This window comes from Saccopteryx bilineata, chromosome 8 (assembly GCF_036850765.1).
Source record: "Saccopteryx bilineata isolate mSacBil1 chromosome 8, mSacBil1_pri_phased_curated, whole genome shotgun sequence".
NCBI classification, from domain to species: Eukaryota; Metazoa; Chordata; class Mammalia; order Chiroptera; family Emballonuridae; genus Saccopteryx; species Saccopteryx bilineata.
The window spans coordinates 27,886,824-27,905,529 of record NC_089497.1 but is presented as its reverse complement, the minus strand read 5'-3'; the positions used below and the strand labels follow the sequence as shown (position 1 = coordinate 27,905,529).

At 39.2% G+C, this 18,706-nt stretch overlaps 1 protein-coding gene across 2 annotated transcripts in view; it reads right to left on the bottom strand.

Moving 5' to 3' along the window:
• Window positions 1–18,706, bottom strand: part of ABI3BP (ABI family member 3 binding protein) — a 254,121-nt gene that overhangs the window by 24,941 nt on the left and 210,474 nt on the right. For both annotated transcript variants that reach the window (XM_066240657.1, XM_066240658.1), the window contains 4 exons: window positions 17,418–17,522; window positions 13,728–13,856; window positions 13,123–13,191; window positions 7,666–7,875 (listed from right to left, as the gene is read on the bottom strand). In XM_066240657.1, the coding sequence (XP_066096754.1) occupies window positions 7,666–7,875; window positions 13,123–13,191; window positions 13,728–13,856; window positions 17,418–17,522 (513 nt within the window). The remainder of the gene's footprint in view (window positions 1–7,665; window positions 7,876–13,122; window positions 13,192–13,727; window positions 13,857–17,417; window positions 17,523–18,706) is intronic.

Genomic DNA, 18,706 nt, shown 5'->3' with positions numbered 1-18,706 from the left:
CATTTCTCTGATTGCTAGTGAATATGAGCAATTTTTCATATATCTGTTGTTCATTTGTATGTCTTCTTAGGAGAAGTGTCTGTTCAGGTCCTGTCCCCATATTTTAATTGGATTGTTTGTTGCTGAACTTTGTGAGTTCTTTATATATTTTGGCTATTAACCCTTTATTAGAGCTGTTGTTTGTGAGTACCAACTCCCATTTGGTTGGTTGCCTTTTTATTTTGTTGTTGGTTTCTTTTGCTGTGCAGAAGTTTTCAGTTTGATATAGTCCCATTCATTTATTTTTGCCTTTACTTCCCTTGCCCTTGGGGTCAAATTCAGAAAATGTTCTTTACGGCTAAGGTCCATAAATTTAGCAACTACTTTTCTTCTATGTAATTTTTTATTTTAGGTCTTGCACTAGGTCTTTGATCCATTTTGAATTAATATTTGAGCATAGGGATAAACTGTAGTCAAGTTTTATTCTTTTGCACGTACTTTTCAATATTCCCAGCACCATTTATTGAAGAGACTTTCTTTGTTCATTGTGTGTTTTTGGCTCCATTGTTAAAGATTATTTGTCCATATATACGTGATTTTATTTCTGGACCTCAATTCTGTTTCATTGGTCTGTATGTCTGTTTATTTTTATTTTTATTTTTATTTTTCCAATACCATGCTATTTTACTCATTGTAGCTCTGCAGGATGATTTAAAGTCAGGTAGTGGTATCTCACCTTCATTTTTTTTTTTTTTTGTCAGGATTGCTTTAGTTATTTTGGGGTCTTTCGTGGTTCCATACTAATCTAGTGATTTTTTTATGTTCTATTTCAAATGACATTGAGATTTTAATGGGGACTGCATTAAATTTGTATATTGCTTTGAGTAGTAATATGGCCATTTCAAGTATATTGATTCTTCTGATCTATGAACATGGAATGTTTTTCCATTTTATTGAGTTTTTAAAATTTTTTAAGGCCCTGGCTAGTTGGCTCAGTGGTAGAGCACCGGCCTGGCGTGTGGGAGTCCTGGGTTCGATTCCTGGCCAAGGCACAAAGGAGAAGCGCCCATCTGCTTCTCCACCCCTCCCCCTCTCCTTCCTCTCTGTCTCTCTCTTCCCCTTCCACAGCCAAGGCTCCATTGGAGCAAAGTTGGTCCAGGTGCTGAGGATGGCTCTTTGGCCTCTGCCTCAGGTGCTAGAATGGCTCTGGTTGCAACAGAGTGATGCCCAGATGGGCAGAGTATCGCACCCTGGTGGGCGTGCCTGGTGGATCCCGGTCGGGTGCATGAGGGAGTCTGTCTGACTGCCTCCCCGTTTCCAACTTAAGAAAAATACAAAAAAAAATTTTTAAATCATGCTTTGTAGTTTTCAGTATATAAGTCCTTTACACCCTTTGATAAATTTATTTCTAGGATTTTTGTTGTTGTTGTTGCAATTGTAAAAGGAACTGTATTTTTCAATACATTTCTGAAATTTCATTGTTGGCACACATCCATACCCTGGGCCAATGCTGTATCCACTGAGCCAACCAGCCAAGGCCTCTAGTGTGTCTTTTAAGGTCAATATTCCTTCACTTATTTTCTTTTTGGATAACCTATCTAAAGCAGTGAATGGTGTGTTTAGCTCTCCAACTATAATTGTGTCTTTGTCTGTTTCTATTTTTTAGATGTCTTATGTGTTTTGGTGCTCTCTGATTCAGTGCATATATATTAAGAAGTGTTGTTATGTGTTCTTGATACAATGCCCTTTTCATTATTATGAAATGTCCATATTTGTCTTTTGTTACATTTATTGTCTTAAAGTCAGTATTGTCAGATATAAGTATAGCTATACCTGCTTTCCTTTGGGTATTATTTGTTTGGAGAATCATTTTCCAACCTTTCATTTTGAGTCTGTTTTGTCCGTGGAGCTTAGATGTGTTTCCTAAAGGCAGCATATGGTTTGGTTTTGCTTTTTAATCCAATCTGCTATTCTGTACCTCTTTATTGGTGAGTTCAGTCCATTTACATTTAGAGTAATTATTGACACATGAGGATTTCTTACAGTCATTTTATGATTTGTTTTCTGGTAGCTCTGTGTCCCCTCTGGTTCTTTTCTTTAGTGTTTCTGTCAGTTGTTTTGTTTGGTGGCATTCCATAATTCCTTTTTCTGTTTCTTTTTTTTTTAAGCTATGTGTTTTAGTATTGTTTTTTATTTTTGTGGGTGATTACCATTAGGTTATCAAGAAAAAAATTTCATATATACGAAAGTCCTTTGTCATATGGGTGCTTCTGCCTTAAACGCATGTTTCTATGAACTTGCAGGACTAATCAAAAAAGAAAGAGTTTCAGAATATGAAATATAATTTATAAATTTTCTCATTGGTTTCTCTGCTTTTGGTTGAGGTTTAGTTTAGCACATGAGACAAGATCATACAGAGGATTAAAAAAAAAGTCAAACAAAAGTTAAACAATGGAACCCCACTCAAAATCAACTTCATCAATATAAAGAAATACACAAGTGGTGGGAATCAGGGAGAGTGGAAAGGCTGCAAAGTAGCTGGTGAGTTCCTGAGGATTTCTGCTATTAGCACTTAGACCAGGGGTCCCCAAACTTTTTACACAGGGGCCAGTTCACTGTCCCTCAGACCGTTGGAGGGCCGGACTATAAAAAAAACTATGAACAAATCCCTGTGCACACTGCACATATCTTATTTTAAAGTAAAAAAACAAAACAGGAACAAATACAATATTTAAAATAAAAAACAAGTAAATTTAAATCAAGAAACTGACCAGTATTTCAATGGGAACTATGGGCCTGCTTTTGGCTAATGAGATGGTCAATGTGCTCCTTTCATTGACCACCAATGAAAGAGGTGCCCCTTCCGGAAGTGCAGCGGGGGCTGGATAAATGGCTTCAGGGGGCCACATGTAGCCCGTGGGCCGTAGTTTGGGGACCCCTGACTTAGACCAAAGGTAAGAAATGGATACTAGGACATAAAACTGCAACCATAAAGTAACTCTGGAGACTTACTAATACCAATTTTAATTTGAGAAGGATATTTAATGCTATGTTTTAAAAAATCTAAAAAGAAGCATGACTTTCTAAATAATTTCTTTTGATTATCCTTCCAAAAAGTCAATATTAAACTACAAGGCAAAGGCTATTGTATCTGGACACATCTGTGCAGCTTTTTAAGTAAGAAGCATCAACTCATAGTTATAGCGCCTTAGTTGTTCATTAATTGCTTCTCACATATGCCTTGACCGGGGGGCTCCAGCTGAGCCAGTCGTTGTTACCCAAGCCAACAATCATGAGCTTCAAGTGAGCAGCCTTTGGGCTCAAGCCAGCAACCATGAGGCCATGCCTATGATCCCATGCTCCAGCTGGCAATGCTGCGCTCAAGCTTATGACCTAGAGGTTTCTAACCTAGGTCCTCAGCATCTGAGGTTGACACTATCCACTGCACCACCACCTGGTCACGCTGTGCAGCTCTTAAAGGACCAATGGCTGATATTTAGTATTCCTTCCTCAGATTCTTTTTGTTCTCAACTGTTTTGTGTTGTGCTTTGTTGTTTCCCAACTCTTTTTTGTTTCCAGTTCAGTTGATTTTCTGTTTAACAGAGCGAAGAGAGGTAGTGAGGGAGAGGATCTTGAATTCAAATATGCCCATTTTATAGTTGTGAAGGGATATTTACTAGAAAAAGATAGTAATAATTAAAATAGAAGTAAAAGTGATTTTTTTAGAAATGAAAACTCTGTGACTTGATGGTAAGAGACAGACCAAGCCACTTGTATTGATCGTAGTCTCAGTTTTCTCATCTGTAAAATGCCAATAATCTCTCTTCAAAGGGTTGTTTGTGGGGAATAAATTAGGAACATATGACCAGTGTGTAATAATATTTTGCTCAACAGGTGCTAACTATTATTATTGTTGCTTTTATTAGCCCTTATTAGTTGTGTTTTGAAAATAGGGTCATAAAAATTTGAAATATTTTAATTGAGAAGACTGAAGTACAGCTTAATTACCAAAAGGACAGTTTATACAACACTCCAGTTGGTTATGCCGTAAAAGCTACTACTTTCTAAAAACATCTTTGGCTTAAAACATGCCTCACTAATTGCATGATATTCTTTTAAGTATTATCCCAGGCTTTTGGTACTTGAAACTCTTATTGTACATCTTTTTTAATTTTCTTTTGACTCAAATTTTAAAGGATAATTTAACACTATTTTTGTTCTAAAAGTCCTGTAGTTTTCCAAAATAAGTCTAGAAGTTACCTTCTTAATTAAAAAAAGTATTTAGAACTTCTCTCAGAATTCTAGATTTTTGAATGTACATTTTTGGGCTTTGTAAATATAGCTTTCATTTTTAATGCTTTAAAGTGGTAATAGCTTTTTTTTTTTTTTTTTTTTTTTTTTTTTGTATTTTTCTGAAGCTGGAAACGGGGAGAGACAGTCAGACAGACTCCCTCATGCGCCCGACCGGGATCCACCCCGCACGCCCACCAGGGGCAACGCTCTGCCCCTCCGGGGGGTCGCTCTGCCGTGACCAGAGCCACTCTAGCACCTGGGGCAGAGGCCAAGGAGCCATCCCCAGTGCCCGGACCATCTTTGCTCCAATGGAGCCTTGGCTGTGGGAGGGGAAGAGAGAGACAGAGAGGAAGGAGGGGGTGGGGGTAGAGAAGCAAATGGGCGCTTCTCCTATGTGCCCTGGCTGGGAATCGAACCCGGGTCCCCTGCACACCAGGCCGACGCTCTACCGCTGAGCCAACCGGCCAGGGCCAGTGATAATAGCTTTTTAATAAATTCACTAAGATTATAAAAATGGAATATTAATTTTGTAGTGAATATCTGTAGATACATTCTGAGACTATCTCAGAACGTAAAGACAGCCTCTTAAGTTTATGTTCATATTGTTTTCAAATATATGATTCTGTTTATAATTTCATCAACAGTAAAGATTTAAGAAAATCTATAAAGCACTAACACTGAATAATTGGCTTTTTAAAAATTCTCCTTCAAAGGGTTTTATTGTCCTATTATAAAATGGTTCACTTAATAGACAAATTTATTTATTACAAAGTTTGGGAACATTACTCTGGTCAGTAAAGCATGAAAATAGTAATGTCGATACTATTTCTACCTGTCCTACTATTGTGACTACTGACAAACATTAACAGCTGCTGACTTATTCTGCACATTCATTCTCTTTAATTTTATCCCTGGGATAAATTGATAACAAGTGGTATCATTACAAATAAGGAAACTAAAATAAAGAACTAAATTAGCTTCAAAGAGACTAATTATACATCCAAGTTCCATATTTATAATACAGCTGGTCTGGGATTTAAATCTCTGTCAGCACACTCTTGACATATCACCAAGCAAACTCTTAAAATCAACTTAATTTTAAGTTGCCCAAGGACCCAAGCAGGCTATGGCTAATTTCTTAAGTCACCTATACATTAGTGTAGAAGGGATGTATAAAAATAAGTGAATTAGAATGTATTTACTAGAGGTGAATATGGGCCTGTCAATAAAAAGAAAGATTATTGAAAGAAGACAACTAATGGAATAAAGAATATGTTTCACTCTTTTTTTTTAAATCTTTCTCAATTCTTCCTTTCATATCATTTTCGGTGATATGAGAATTAATTTTTGTATTATCTGAGTTGCCAGCTTATAAAATATTAATTTGAAATCAAATAATTTAAAAGTAAACAGAAATGGAAAAAAATAGAATAGACCATTAGGATATAGTCCAATATTTAAATATAGAAGAGATGAGTAATGGTTAAATATGGAATTATTTCTATGTAAAAATATTACAGCTAAAGATATGTGGTCTTTATCCATAAAAATTGTTATTATAAGTTTATTATCTTGTGAAAGATCTCAAGCAGCCATTAACATTTGTTAACAATGCTCCAAAGGGTTCTGATTAGAATACTTTGAGATTATAAATTTATATAATTTTTAAAAATGTTACATAATTAACCAGAAAGGAAAATCTATATGCTTAAAAAAAATTAAATTAGACATAATTGACATCAAAAGTGAATACATATTAACTATATTAGACCAGTGATATTTGAACTTTTTATCTCATGGCACACATAAACTAATTACTAAAATTCTGTGGTACACTAAAAAAATATATTTTTTTCCTATCTGAAAAAAAAATAGGTATAATTTTGATTGACTTACAAAAACAATAATAGTGATCACCTACCCTTATGCAACATGACCAATAAGATGCAACTCTGTTATATGACTTACATATTTATGGTTTAAGACAGGGCATTTGGCTATTGTTGAGTTGGCTGTTGTCATATTTTTTGTTGACAATGTAGTGCCTCTCACTAATGGGTATTCATGTTTTAAAAATTCTTGTGGCACACTGGTTGAAAATTTCTATATTAGATTATTAGATCTACTAGGCTAGCCAATTCTAACCTTATGTCCTATATCTTCAAGGCAAATACAATTTTATGGAACATTTGGTTTTGTGAGAACTAAGCCTCAGACCATCAGAGGAACTCCTTATTACCACCATATACAGATTGAGAGTTTTGAACTTTTTAATACACGTAGACAATCAATACTGAGAGACTGATTGATATTTAAATGTTGATTTAGACTTTTAGATATTATATAGTTTTAGATATTGTTTTAGCAACTACTGGCATAGTCCCAAGTCAAGAAGCAGGACTGGGCAACTTCCCAGGAACCACGGGCAAGGGCTGATTCAGTCTCAAAACAAAGGTAAGCTTTGTATGAGAAAGAAAATCCACAAAATATGGTTTTTAAAAATGTTGAGTAAAGATAAGCTGCTTACCCTGGAAGTTGCCCAGGTGTTTTTTTCTGAGAAGAAATAACTGCTATTTTCTCCTTTATTTCTAGAAAACTTTTTTTTTGGAGGATCCTGAATATTGCATTCCCCACCTGCCTTGCATACTGCTCTTAACTCTTCCTGATAGCTTCTAAGTGGGTTCCTCTATTGCCTGTCTACCCACCCCAGGCACAATGCAGGGACATGGGCAGCAGGAACCTTGTATACTCAGGCTATACTCTCTAGTCGTTAAGGTCCTTCGCTTTCCCCCTCCTCTCTAGTTTGATTATCCTGTTCACCCTGAAGAATTAAAGTCCCATTTAACAAGTTTAAAGAATGATTCAGGATTTTGAATTTTCACAGGAAGCAGGTGGATAGATAGCAGAATCAAAATTTCTGGAGATGAGCAGAAAATTGACCAGGAATAGAATTTCTAAAACAGATACCCTAAAATGATTGAAATAACTTTTACTTGCTTGAGAATTCTAGGTCAACTTAGAAACTGGGTTGTTGAAAGGAAACAACCATTTAATATCACCAGCAGTGGCAACTTCTCACTTATTATCTGCAATTTTCTTGGTAATAAAAAAACTAGATATATCTTCACATTATGAAAAAGAGTTCTAAAAGAAGACGAAAGGATGCAACTTAAAGAGATCTGCTAAACTAACAGGGAGCCCGTATCAGGACGAAGACGATCTTTTCCCATCATATGACACTTCTGACAATAATGTGTCACAAGGACGGCAGAAATCTGCTAAGACTCGCTACTCCTGAGGTATGGCTCACCTTGACTCAAGGTTCCATAGTTCCAGTGTAGTGCATTACCAAAGCTTTCCACCACAGTAACAGTCCTCATGCCATGATCTTACCAGTGACAGTGTCATTTAGTGGCTTTTCCCAGTCCAAGATGACAAAGGAGGGGCATCCTTCCACGGTGACCACAGTGAGGTTGGAAGGTGGGTTCTGTGGTGGGCTGGTGGCATTCCCTTCTGTGGCCTCCTCTTTGGGAAATCGCTTGACGGAGTCGGTGATGGAGCAGGGCCTGTTATCAGGCTTTTGGATATATCGCACATGAGGACCTGTGAGAGAAAGGACTCCAATATTTAGCATTTATTAAGTAAAGATGGAGAAGTGAACTAATAAATATAATCGTTTGTGAACATCTGTTCTCACATTATAAGCAGATGGATGAAAGTTGTGATGTGGAAGGTTCAGACATGTGAAAAATCTGTTTCTAGGATACTTTTCTAAATATTTTAGAATAGTGTTTTTCAACCACCTGTCTGTCTATGGAGTGGTCTGTCAGAAATTTCCTACTGGTGAGTGAAAGAGTTAACCACTCTGATGTTGTATGAAAATTATAGACCCAGTGATCTTAGTCAAATTTGTTTATGCTCAAGGTGATTTTTGCCTTAGCAGTCCCCAAAATAACTCAACTTTTACTTTTCCCCAAGTGTAAGAAGGTTGAAAACCACTGGTTTAATGTATGTTAATATCCAAAAGTAATTTTTTCCCCATAAGCATGGTTTAAACTTCATAATGTAAGAGGCATGACAAAGAGTACTCAAAAGGGTCTTGAGTCATGGGTAATAAAGAGCCTTGCACTAAACACAATCTTGGTCCCACCTAATAAATATGATATTAAAAGCTAGACTCAAAAGGATCAACTGGTGTAAAGTAATCTAACTGCACCCAGAACAAAATTCAAAATTACTTTAGGAATAAATAGACATATCCAGAACCCAACAAGATGAAATACTTCTTAACATATGTTATGAAGCCAACATAACCCTGATACCAAAATCTGGCAAGGACAACACAAAAAAAGAAAACTACAGACCAATATCTCTAATGAATACAGATACAAAAATCCTCAATAAAATACTAGCAAGTCGAATACAACAACACATTAAAAAAATACACTATAATTAAGTGGGATTCTTTCCAGGAGCATAAGGATGATTCAACATATGAAGTCGATCAATGTAATACACCACATCAACAAAACAAACAAAAATTATATGATGTGCCTGACCAGGCAGTGGCGCAGTGATAGAGTGTCAGGCTGGGATGCAGAGGACCCAGGTTTGAGACCCCGAGGTCACCAGCTTGAGCATGATGAGCTCATCTGGTTTGAGCAAAAGCTTACCAGCTTGGACCCAAGGTCTCTGGCTTGAGCAAGGGGTTACTCGGTCTGCTGAAGGCCCACAGTCAAGGCACATATGAGAAAGCAATCAATGAACAACTAAGGTGTCACAACGAAAAACTGATAATTGATGCTTCTCATCTCTCTCCGTTCCTGTCTGTCTGTCCCTATCTATCCCTCTCTCTGACTCTCTCTCTGTCTCAAAAAAGAAAAAAATTATATGATGCTATTGATAGATGCAGAAAAGGCATTTGATAAGATAAATCATCCATTTATATTTAAAACACACAATAAAATCAGAGGAAAAATAAAGTACCTCAACATAATAAAGGCCATATATTGCAAACTAGCTGATAATATCATACTAAATGGTGAAAAAATGAAGGCTTTTCATCTAAAATCAGGAAAAAGACAAGGTTGCCCACTCTCTCCACTCTTATTCAACATAGTTCTGGAAATTCTAGCCAGAGCCATCAGGCAAGAGAAAGAAATAAAAGGCATCCATATCTGGAAAAAAAAAGTAAAGGTATCACTTTTTTGTAAATGACATAATCCTGTATCCAAAAACTCCAAAGGCTCCACCAAAACACTATTAAAAACTATAAACCAATATAGTAAAGTTGCAGGACACAAAATCAATATACAAAAGTTTATTGTTTTCTTATAAGCCAATGATGAATCTTTGGAAAATGAACTCAAAAAAATAATTATTTTACAATTGCAACAAAAGGATAATATACCTGGGAATAAATTTGACAAAAAATGTGAAGTACCTATATACTAAAAACTACAAAGTATTGTTGAAAGAGATTGAAAAAGACACAATTAGATGGAAAAATATTCCATGTTTCATGTATCAAAAGAAACAACATAGCTAAAACGGTCATATCAACCAAAGCAATATACAAATGTAATATAATTCCCATCAAAATTCCAATGTCATTTTTAAAGAAATAGGACAAAAATCACCAGGTTTTTATGGAACTGTAAAAAGCCCCAAATAACCAAAGCAATCCCGAGGAAAAAGAATGAAAACTGACGTGTCACATTATACTACTGAATTCACATTATACCTGACTTCACATTATACTACTGACGTCACATTATACTACTGACTTCACATTATACTACTGACTTCACATTATACCTGACTTCACGTTATACCTGACTTCACGTTATACTACTGACTTTATGTTATACCTGACTTCACCTTATACTACTGACTTCACGTTATACTACTGACTTCACGTTATACTACCTGATTTCACATTATACTACCTGACTTCACGTTATACTACTGACTTTACGTTATACCTGACTTCATGTTATACTACCTGACTTCACGTTATACCACTGACTTCACGTTATACTACTGACTTCACGTTATACTACCTGATTTCACATTATACTACCTGACTTTACGTTATACTACTGACTTCGCGTTATACTACCTGACTTCACATACCTGACTTCACGTTATACTACTGACTTTATGTTATACTACCTGACTTCACATTATACTACTGACTTCACGTTATACTACTGACTTCACGTTATACTACCTGACTTCACGTCATACCTGACTTCACGTTATACTACTGACTTCACGTTATACTACTGACTTCACGTTATACTACTGAGCCACGATAATCAAAAGAGCATGGCATTGGCAGAAGAGCAGCCATACAGGCCAATGGAACAGAATCAAGAGTCCAGAAATAAAACCATATATATGGACAAATAATATTCAACAAAGGAGCCAAAAACACACAATAGAGAAAAGAAAGCCTCTTCGGTAAATGGTGCTGGGAACATTGAAAAATCACATGCAAAAAAATAAAACTTGACTACAGTTTGTCATCTGCACAAAAATTAATTCAAAATGTATGAAAAACCTAAATATAAGACTTGAAACAATAAATTACATAGAAAAAAAGCATAAGTACTAAACTCATGGACCTTGGCCATAAAGTACAATTTATGAATTTGACCCCAAAGGCAAGGGAAGTAAAGGTAACAATAAATGAATGGGACTATATTAAACTAAAAAGTTTCTGCACAACAAAAGAAGCTGACAACAAAACAAATAGGTAGCCAACTAAATGGGAGGTGATATTTGCAAACTACAGTTCCAATTAGAGGTTAATATTCAAAAAAATATAAATAACTCACAAACTCAGCAACAAACAATCCAATTAAAAAATGGGAGGAGGGCCCTGGCCGGTTGGCTCAGCAGTAGAGCGTCGGCCTGGTGTGCGGGGGACCTGGGTTCGATTCCCGGCCAGGGCACATAGGAGAAGCACCCATTTGCTTCTCCACCCCCCCCTTCTTCCTCTCTGTCTCTCTCTTCTCCTCCCGCACGCAGCCACGGCTCCATTAAAGCAAAGATGGCCCAGGCGCTGGGGATGGCTCCTTGGCCTCTGCCCCAGGTGCTAGAGTGGCTCTGGTCACAACAGAGTGACGCCCCGGAGGGGCAGAGCATCGCCCCTTGGTGGGCAGAGCGTCGCCTCTGGTGGGCGTGCCGGGTGGATCCTGGTCTGGCGCATGCAGGAGTCTGTCTCTCCCCGTTTCCAGCTTCAGAAAAATATAAAAAAAATAAAAAATAAAACAAATAAACAAATAAAAATAAAAAATGGGAGGAGGACCTGAACAGACACTTCTCCCAAGAGGACATACAAATGACCGACAGATATATGAAAAAATGCTCATTTTCACTAGCTGTTAGAGAAATGCAAATCAAAGCTACAATGAGTTACCACCTCACACCTGTTAGATTAGCTATATCAACACAAGAGGTAATAACAAGTGTTGGAGAGGCTGTGGAGAAAAAGGAATCCTCATTCCCTGTTGGTGGGAATGTAAATTAGTGCAACCATTATGGCAGAAAGTATGGTGGTTCCTCAAAAAACTAAGAATAAAACTACCACATGACCCAGCAATCTTTCTACTTGGTATCTACTCCCCAAACTCAAAAACATTGGTATGTAAAGACACATGCAGCCCCATGTTCATTGCAACATTATTCACAGTGGTTAGGACATAGAAACAACCAAAGTGTCCTTCAATAGAGGATTGGATACAAAAGATATGGTACATATATACAATGGAAAAATACTCAGCCATAAGAAATGATGACATATTGCTATTTACAACAACATGGATGGACCTAGAGAATATTATCCTGAGTGAAATTAGTAAATCAGAAAAAATGAAGAACTATATGAATTCACACATAGGTGGGATATAAAGCTGAGACCCCTGAACACATATAAAAGTGGAGTGGTTACCAGGAGGAGGGAGTTCTGGGGGAGGGGTGAGAGGAAGGGAGTCAAGAGGGACAAATATACGGTGACAAAAAATGATTTGACTTTGGGTGATGGGCTCACAACATAATCAATAGTTCAAAGGCTATAGAAACCTTCATCTGAAACCTGTGTACTCTTATCTATCAATGCCACCCTGTTAAATTTAATTTTCTAAATAAAATAAAATAAATCTATATATATCTATATATCTATATCTATATCTATATATCTATATCTATATATATCTATATCTATATATATCTATATCTATATCTATATATATCTATATCTATATATCTATATATATATATATACTTCAGAACAAACTATTGCAAAATGAAATACTGGGTTCTATATCATATTACTTCTCTCCTATGGTGTTAGATTAGATTAGATTAGATTATTGTTCAGAAATATTCTCTACATCTATGAAAGAAGTATACTTCCCCAATTCTTGATTTGAGTTTTACTATGTGACTTTCTTTGGCCAATGGATACTGGCAGGTATAACACATGAGGAAGCTGAAAATGTATTTGCGTATTTGAATTCCCTTTCTCTTCACTTTGTATAGTCACAAGAACGGCTTATCCTAGGTCACTTTTGGTCTTCCATCCTAGGCACCAGAATGAACAAATAGGGGGCAGACTGTTCCCCAACCCACAGGAGGCCCAGCAGAACCACCCAGCAACAGTGTTCTAGAGACCCTCAATTTTTAATATCATGACGGTGACTTGTACACATGTGAGAAGTAAATAATCCTTATTATAGTGTGCCACAAAGATTTTGTGGTTATTCATTACATAGCAACAAGTGACTGACATACCCACCAAAGATACCCTTGTTGAAATTGAGATTTGGAGCCAATCATACCTACCTTTGAATCTGGGCTTCCCAAGAGGATCAGTTTCTCTCGTTGGACTTGAGCTAAAGTCAGTAACATTACCTGGGAATAGAATATAATAAACAATTTTAGCAAAAGATAAAGCTTCACAATACAATGAAAATAGTGAAGACTATAAATATTTAATGTGCCTCCTAGTTGATTGCTTGCAACTTTGATTTTCATTTTTATTATTATTATTCGTATTTCCCGCAATAAAAGGCCTTTAATTGTGTACTGCAGTATAAGAAAATAATGCCTTAAAGACTACAGCCAAGTAGCTAATACTTATTAATAAAATAAGGTATGTGTAATTAGTAATACATGTGATTTAGTAAGAAGCTTTGGGTAATCTAGATCTTTTTAGGAAGAATTTTCTAAAAAACTTAGGCACTTTCCTCTATGTCTATGAAAGGGAGGAACATATTCTATACCAAAGCACTAAATAAAAGTATTGTTTTAAAATTAAAAAGGACCCATATTAACCATGAAATTGAGTAAAACAGATGACTCAAGGCCGAGACTCTTTTCCCGCTAATTTGAAATCTTTCAAGTGCTTTGTAACTAAGCATCCAGTGGTAAGTGACTGAGGTACTAACCAAGATCCTCTCCAGAGGCCGGAGCTGTTGGCTGCTTTTTATCTATCTCTGTCCTCTCCAAGGGGGCTCCTGTAGGCCTGGGTGTTCCCCTCAGGGGTGGAGAAGTTCCTAGGCCTGATGAAATGATTCCTGAAATGTAGAGTCAAAGTAGTCAGGTTTTATAGGAGTACTGCCAAGTTCCCATTTGTTTATTCAATAAATATTTATTAAGTCCTTACTATGTAGCTTGGCACTGTATGCCAGGCTTTGAGAGAAAAGACATGGTATCCTTGATTAAGAGAGGATGTGAGCCCTGGCCGATTGGCTCAGTGGTAGAGCGTCAGCTTGGCGTGCAGAAGTCCCGGGTTTGATTCCCGGCCAGGGCACACAGGAGAAGCGCCCATCTGCTTCTCCACCACCCCCCTTCCTCTCTGTCTCTCTCTTCCCCTCCCACAGCCGAGGCTCCATTGGAGCAAAAAGATGGCCCGGGCGCTGGGGATGGCTCCTTGGCCTCTGCCCCAGGCGCTAGAGTGGCTCTGGTCGCAACAGAGCGACGCCCCGGAGGGTCAGATCATCGCCCCCTGGTGGGCATGCTGGGTGGATCCCAGTCGGGCGCATGCGGGAGTCTGTTTGTCTCTCCCCGTTTCCAGCTTCAGAAAAATACAAAAAAAAAAAAAAAAAAAAAAAAAAAGAGAGAGAGGATGTGTGATCCAAACGTACTAAATCGTTATAGATATTGTGAAAGAACTGGCTGAGGACTCAGAGAGGGTAAGGGGAGGGAGGGAACGGTAATGTCTACAGGAAAAGGTGAAGGGTTTGTGTGGGGGGAAGCTAAAAATGTCCACAGAGAGGATAGGACAGTAAAGAGAAGTGATCAGTAGGTGAGGAGCTGTATTCTAGTCAGAGGTTGCAAGAAGAACCAAGTCAGGGAAGCATGGAATCATTTGGTATTTTTAATTTGAATGGGTGGGAGCCTCAGTGCTGCTGGGCACAGAGCTGAGTGTGCAGGGGGCAGGGAGGAAAGAGGATGGAGAACCGTGCGTGCGTGGATCTGGACATCGTTTTTAGGCAGCAAAGAATGATTAAAAGCTTTTCAACAGAAAAGTAACCAGATCGGATGAGAAGAGGATGGTCGGTCAGGGTACATGGCTGGCAGCAGAGAGAGAAGGGAGGAGACCTGAACGGTTGTGCAGGCAAGGGCAGGGGAGGTGAACTATAGCAGAGACAGTGAGACGGGAGGAAGGGCTTAGACATGAGAGACATCAAGGAGATGGAGTGGCCTGTGCTGGAGATGAGGTGGGAGGCTTGTGAAGTAGCTGAAGGAGAAAAGATTTCTAAGGTAACACCTGTGATTCTGGCCTAGCAGCTGCGACAGTGCTGAACTGAGATACTATATTCAAGTGTCTCCTCATACATCTCCCAAACTGGATCTGTCCCCAGGTCTAGGCCAGTCTGAGGGTGTAGAGTAGAGTGGAGAATAGATGGGATTTTATAGTCCTCCTGGGGAAAAGAATCATTCTTAGACAAGAAAGAGTCGAGGGGCACAAGACTGACCCCAACGCCATGGCCCAGCATGAAATTGGGGATGAGTCACTCAGATGGGCTGTTGGTGTCACCCAGCAGATTCCTGCTCCTGGTCCCGGTGGGAGGGGGCCACGGTGTGGGGATGAGCAAACACAAAGAGAGCTTGCACTGCAGCCTGCAGGGACTTTGCAGGGTTGGCAGAGCCAGCAGGAAATGCTGGCCTAGAACTTTTACTCCGGCAAGGCGAGGCACAGGCCTCAGGAGATCTGGAAATAGGGGACAAGTGGAGGATGCCACGTAGGAGCGTCAGACTGTGCCCACAGGCACACCTGAGAGAGGACACATGTTCAGGGGACACCCAGAACATTCTTTTGGTTCCTGAATTCAGGATGCACTTCCTGTAATCAGGCCAAAATTGGGCAACTGCCCTTCCTGTGTGCGGCTCCTCAACGTAGCCATTTTCTCTGAGAGAGAGGGGGATAGCAGGAAGGGGGTGGTGTGGGGAACCAGAGTTAGTCTCGGAAGTGGACGGTGTTGTGGCTCAGGCGGGTGGGCTGTACCAGAGCTACACTTGCTGAGGGGAGAGAATAAGGGTTTTATGTAGCAGGAACCAGGGCCATGGGCTCCCAAGTTTCTATGGGGGACACTCAGGCATCACTCTCTGTCTGTGGCTCATCCAGTTTGACCCCAGGTTACAATTAATGAGGAAAACCAGATGTCCTCAGTGGAGCCATGTCCCTGGGCCTTGACCGAGGAAGGCACCGGAAACACACACGGGAAGCTGAGTCCTCCTTCAGCTGATGGGAACATGACCTAGAATTCACTGTGCATGTGACACATGAGAAAACCTTCTCCGCCACCATGCCTTCCTTTCAATTTGTCAAAAGAGTGACATCCATTCCCTTTTGCATAAACCCTTAACACCTTCCTCTTTCACAGCTGTCTTTAACACTTTTGCCCTGATTTCACCTACAAACAATTGAAGAAGTAGAGACAGTGGAGAGAGGGCGGAAAGATAGGGAACACGCTGTGATTTGCTGGCATGTCCAGTGGAAAAGCCTTTAAGAGAAAGGAGGTAAAACTTCGTTCTGAACCAGGTCAAGTTTCACTGTTTTTTTTTATTCCATTCATTTTTTAGTCAGCAATAACTTATCAAGTATCATCTAGGTGCCAAGCACTGGATTTGGTTCTGGGACTTCAGAGAAAATGTACTAAGGACTCCATTCCCACAGAACTCCTAGTCTAGTAGGGCAGAAAAGTGTGCAAACAGGTATGAAACAGTTTGTTCTTTGCTCTAACGGAGGTATGTATCAAGGACAAGTAGAACAGAGAAGCGATGCGAAGACTACTTTGGGGAGTTAGAAAGACTTCTATAAAAAGAAAGAGTGAAGTATGAGTGTCCTAGGTGACTGAGAGGGGTGATTCTAAAACAGTGGTCAGCAAACTCATTAGTCACAGAGCCAAATTCAACAGTTCAATGATTGAAATTTCTTTCGAGAGCCAAATTTTTTAAACTTAAACTATATAGGTAGGTACATTCCTTATTGAGGTAGCGCCCACACGTGGTACTTTGTGGAAGAGCCGCACTCAAGGGGCCAAAGAGCCGCCTGTGGCTCACGAGCCACAATTTGCTGCCCAGGGTTCTAAGGGAAGGAAACAACACACGCCAAGGCTTGTTTCTAGAATATATTTCTGCCTTGTTGCCCAGCCTAGAGTTGCTGATATTTCAGTCTCCAATCTTTCCCCTACTAGCATAATACTGGGGATAGCATAAAGGCTGGTGGACAGGGGAGCTTTCCATGAGATATATAACATTTAATTTCAAAAGATAGAATAATAAGCTGATGACAAGACATCACATCTTTATTACTCCTGGTGGGTTGGCAATGAACAACATCTTGCCCCAAATAATCCATTTCTGGAAGGGCCTGAGTCAGCTTCTGTCTTGGTTCTAAGTAAACACACTGGCTGGGATGCTCAAGAATGGTTTCTTTCAACCCACCCTTCCAGAATCAGGATATGCGTCCTCAAAGTTATTTACAATGTCTGGCTCTCAGGGCCAACACAGGCATGCATCACACACACCATGGCTTGTCCATCGGCTGTGACTGTGCACCAGAAAGGGCTTGGGGTTGGCTGGTAAAGCTGAAGTCATGGAGGAAGAAGGAATGTATCCGACTGACATACCTGCCATTCCTGGCTTTCCGGTGACATTATTTGGTGGTAAAGGTTTTCTTCGTGGGGGCGTAGGTCTAGGTGGCAAAGGTGGGCGGCGAGTGCCTGGAATTGTGGCTAAGAGATTATATTACAGATTAATCTGTCATAAGGATTCACTCTCTTAAAATCACAGGTTTTAAAAAGTGTAACATTTGATCAGTAGTAATTGAATGACAGAGAAGAAGTTCTATAGAAAAGTGCCTGAATAATTTCTGATATTCTCCTAAAGTAATGATTGTAATGTACTCAGGGATAATGAAGCACATTTATGAAAAAAAATATCCTTAAGTTACAGATAAAAGAATATAGATATATTTGCCTTTTGAGAGGCTGTACACATGCGTAGAATTTAACATTACTGGTTGCCCATATAATCTTGAGCTTCATTATCTCCAATTACCTTTGATTTTGAGATGACAATTCTTACATTTTAGCTTTAAATTGTTGCAGAGGTCCCCAAACTTTTTACACAGGGGGCCAGTTCACTGTCCCTCAGACCGTTGGAGGGCTGCCACATACAGTGCTCCTCTCACTGACCACCAATGAAAGAGGTGCCCCTTCCGGGAGTGCGGCGGGGGGCCGGATAAATGGCCTCAGGGGGCCACATGCAGCCTGCGGGCTGGGCCGTAGTTTGGGGATGCCTATTAGTGTATAATTTCTCCTTTAGTGGGTAATCCACTCCACCTCCTCAACTCTATTATGTAATTATAATTAAACAAACACTTTCAGAACTTAAGCGATTAAAACAAAGGAGCCCTGATGGCAGTAGCTATAAGCCCATGTGTAATAAGAGCAGGGTCATTGTGAATAGTTGTGCACTGCACAAGAACACCTGGCCAGAGGTGTGCAAGGGGCAGCCAAAGTTTAACACCCACTCTGCTCACCCACCTATGAGCCCGGGTGCAAAGCTTCCAGCCCAGAGGAAGTGTCAATTTTTGTACATGGCTCATCTAACAGGTGGAGGGAAGGAGTAACATTTAAAAATTGTATGAGGTATCTACTTTGCACAAAGGCTAGTAAGGCTAAGAATGCCTGGAGCAGTCTACTTAAACCCAAATTTTACTTTTAGTCTGTGTTACAGCTTAAAAATTCATCACTTTCTTTGTATATGTTGACTTCAAAAATCTTTATGTACAATTGACAATCCAGGAAAATGCCCCCGTCTTTTAGTATTTCTTAGGAGACCAGAAAGTATGTGTGTGTGTGTGCGTGTGCGTGGGTGTGTTGGGGGAGTGAGTGCTGCCCATAAAATCTAGCTC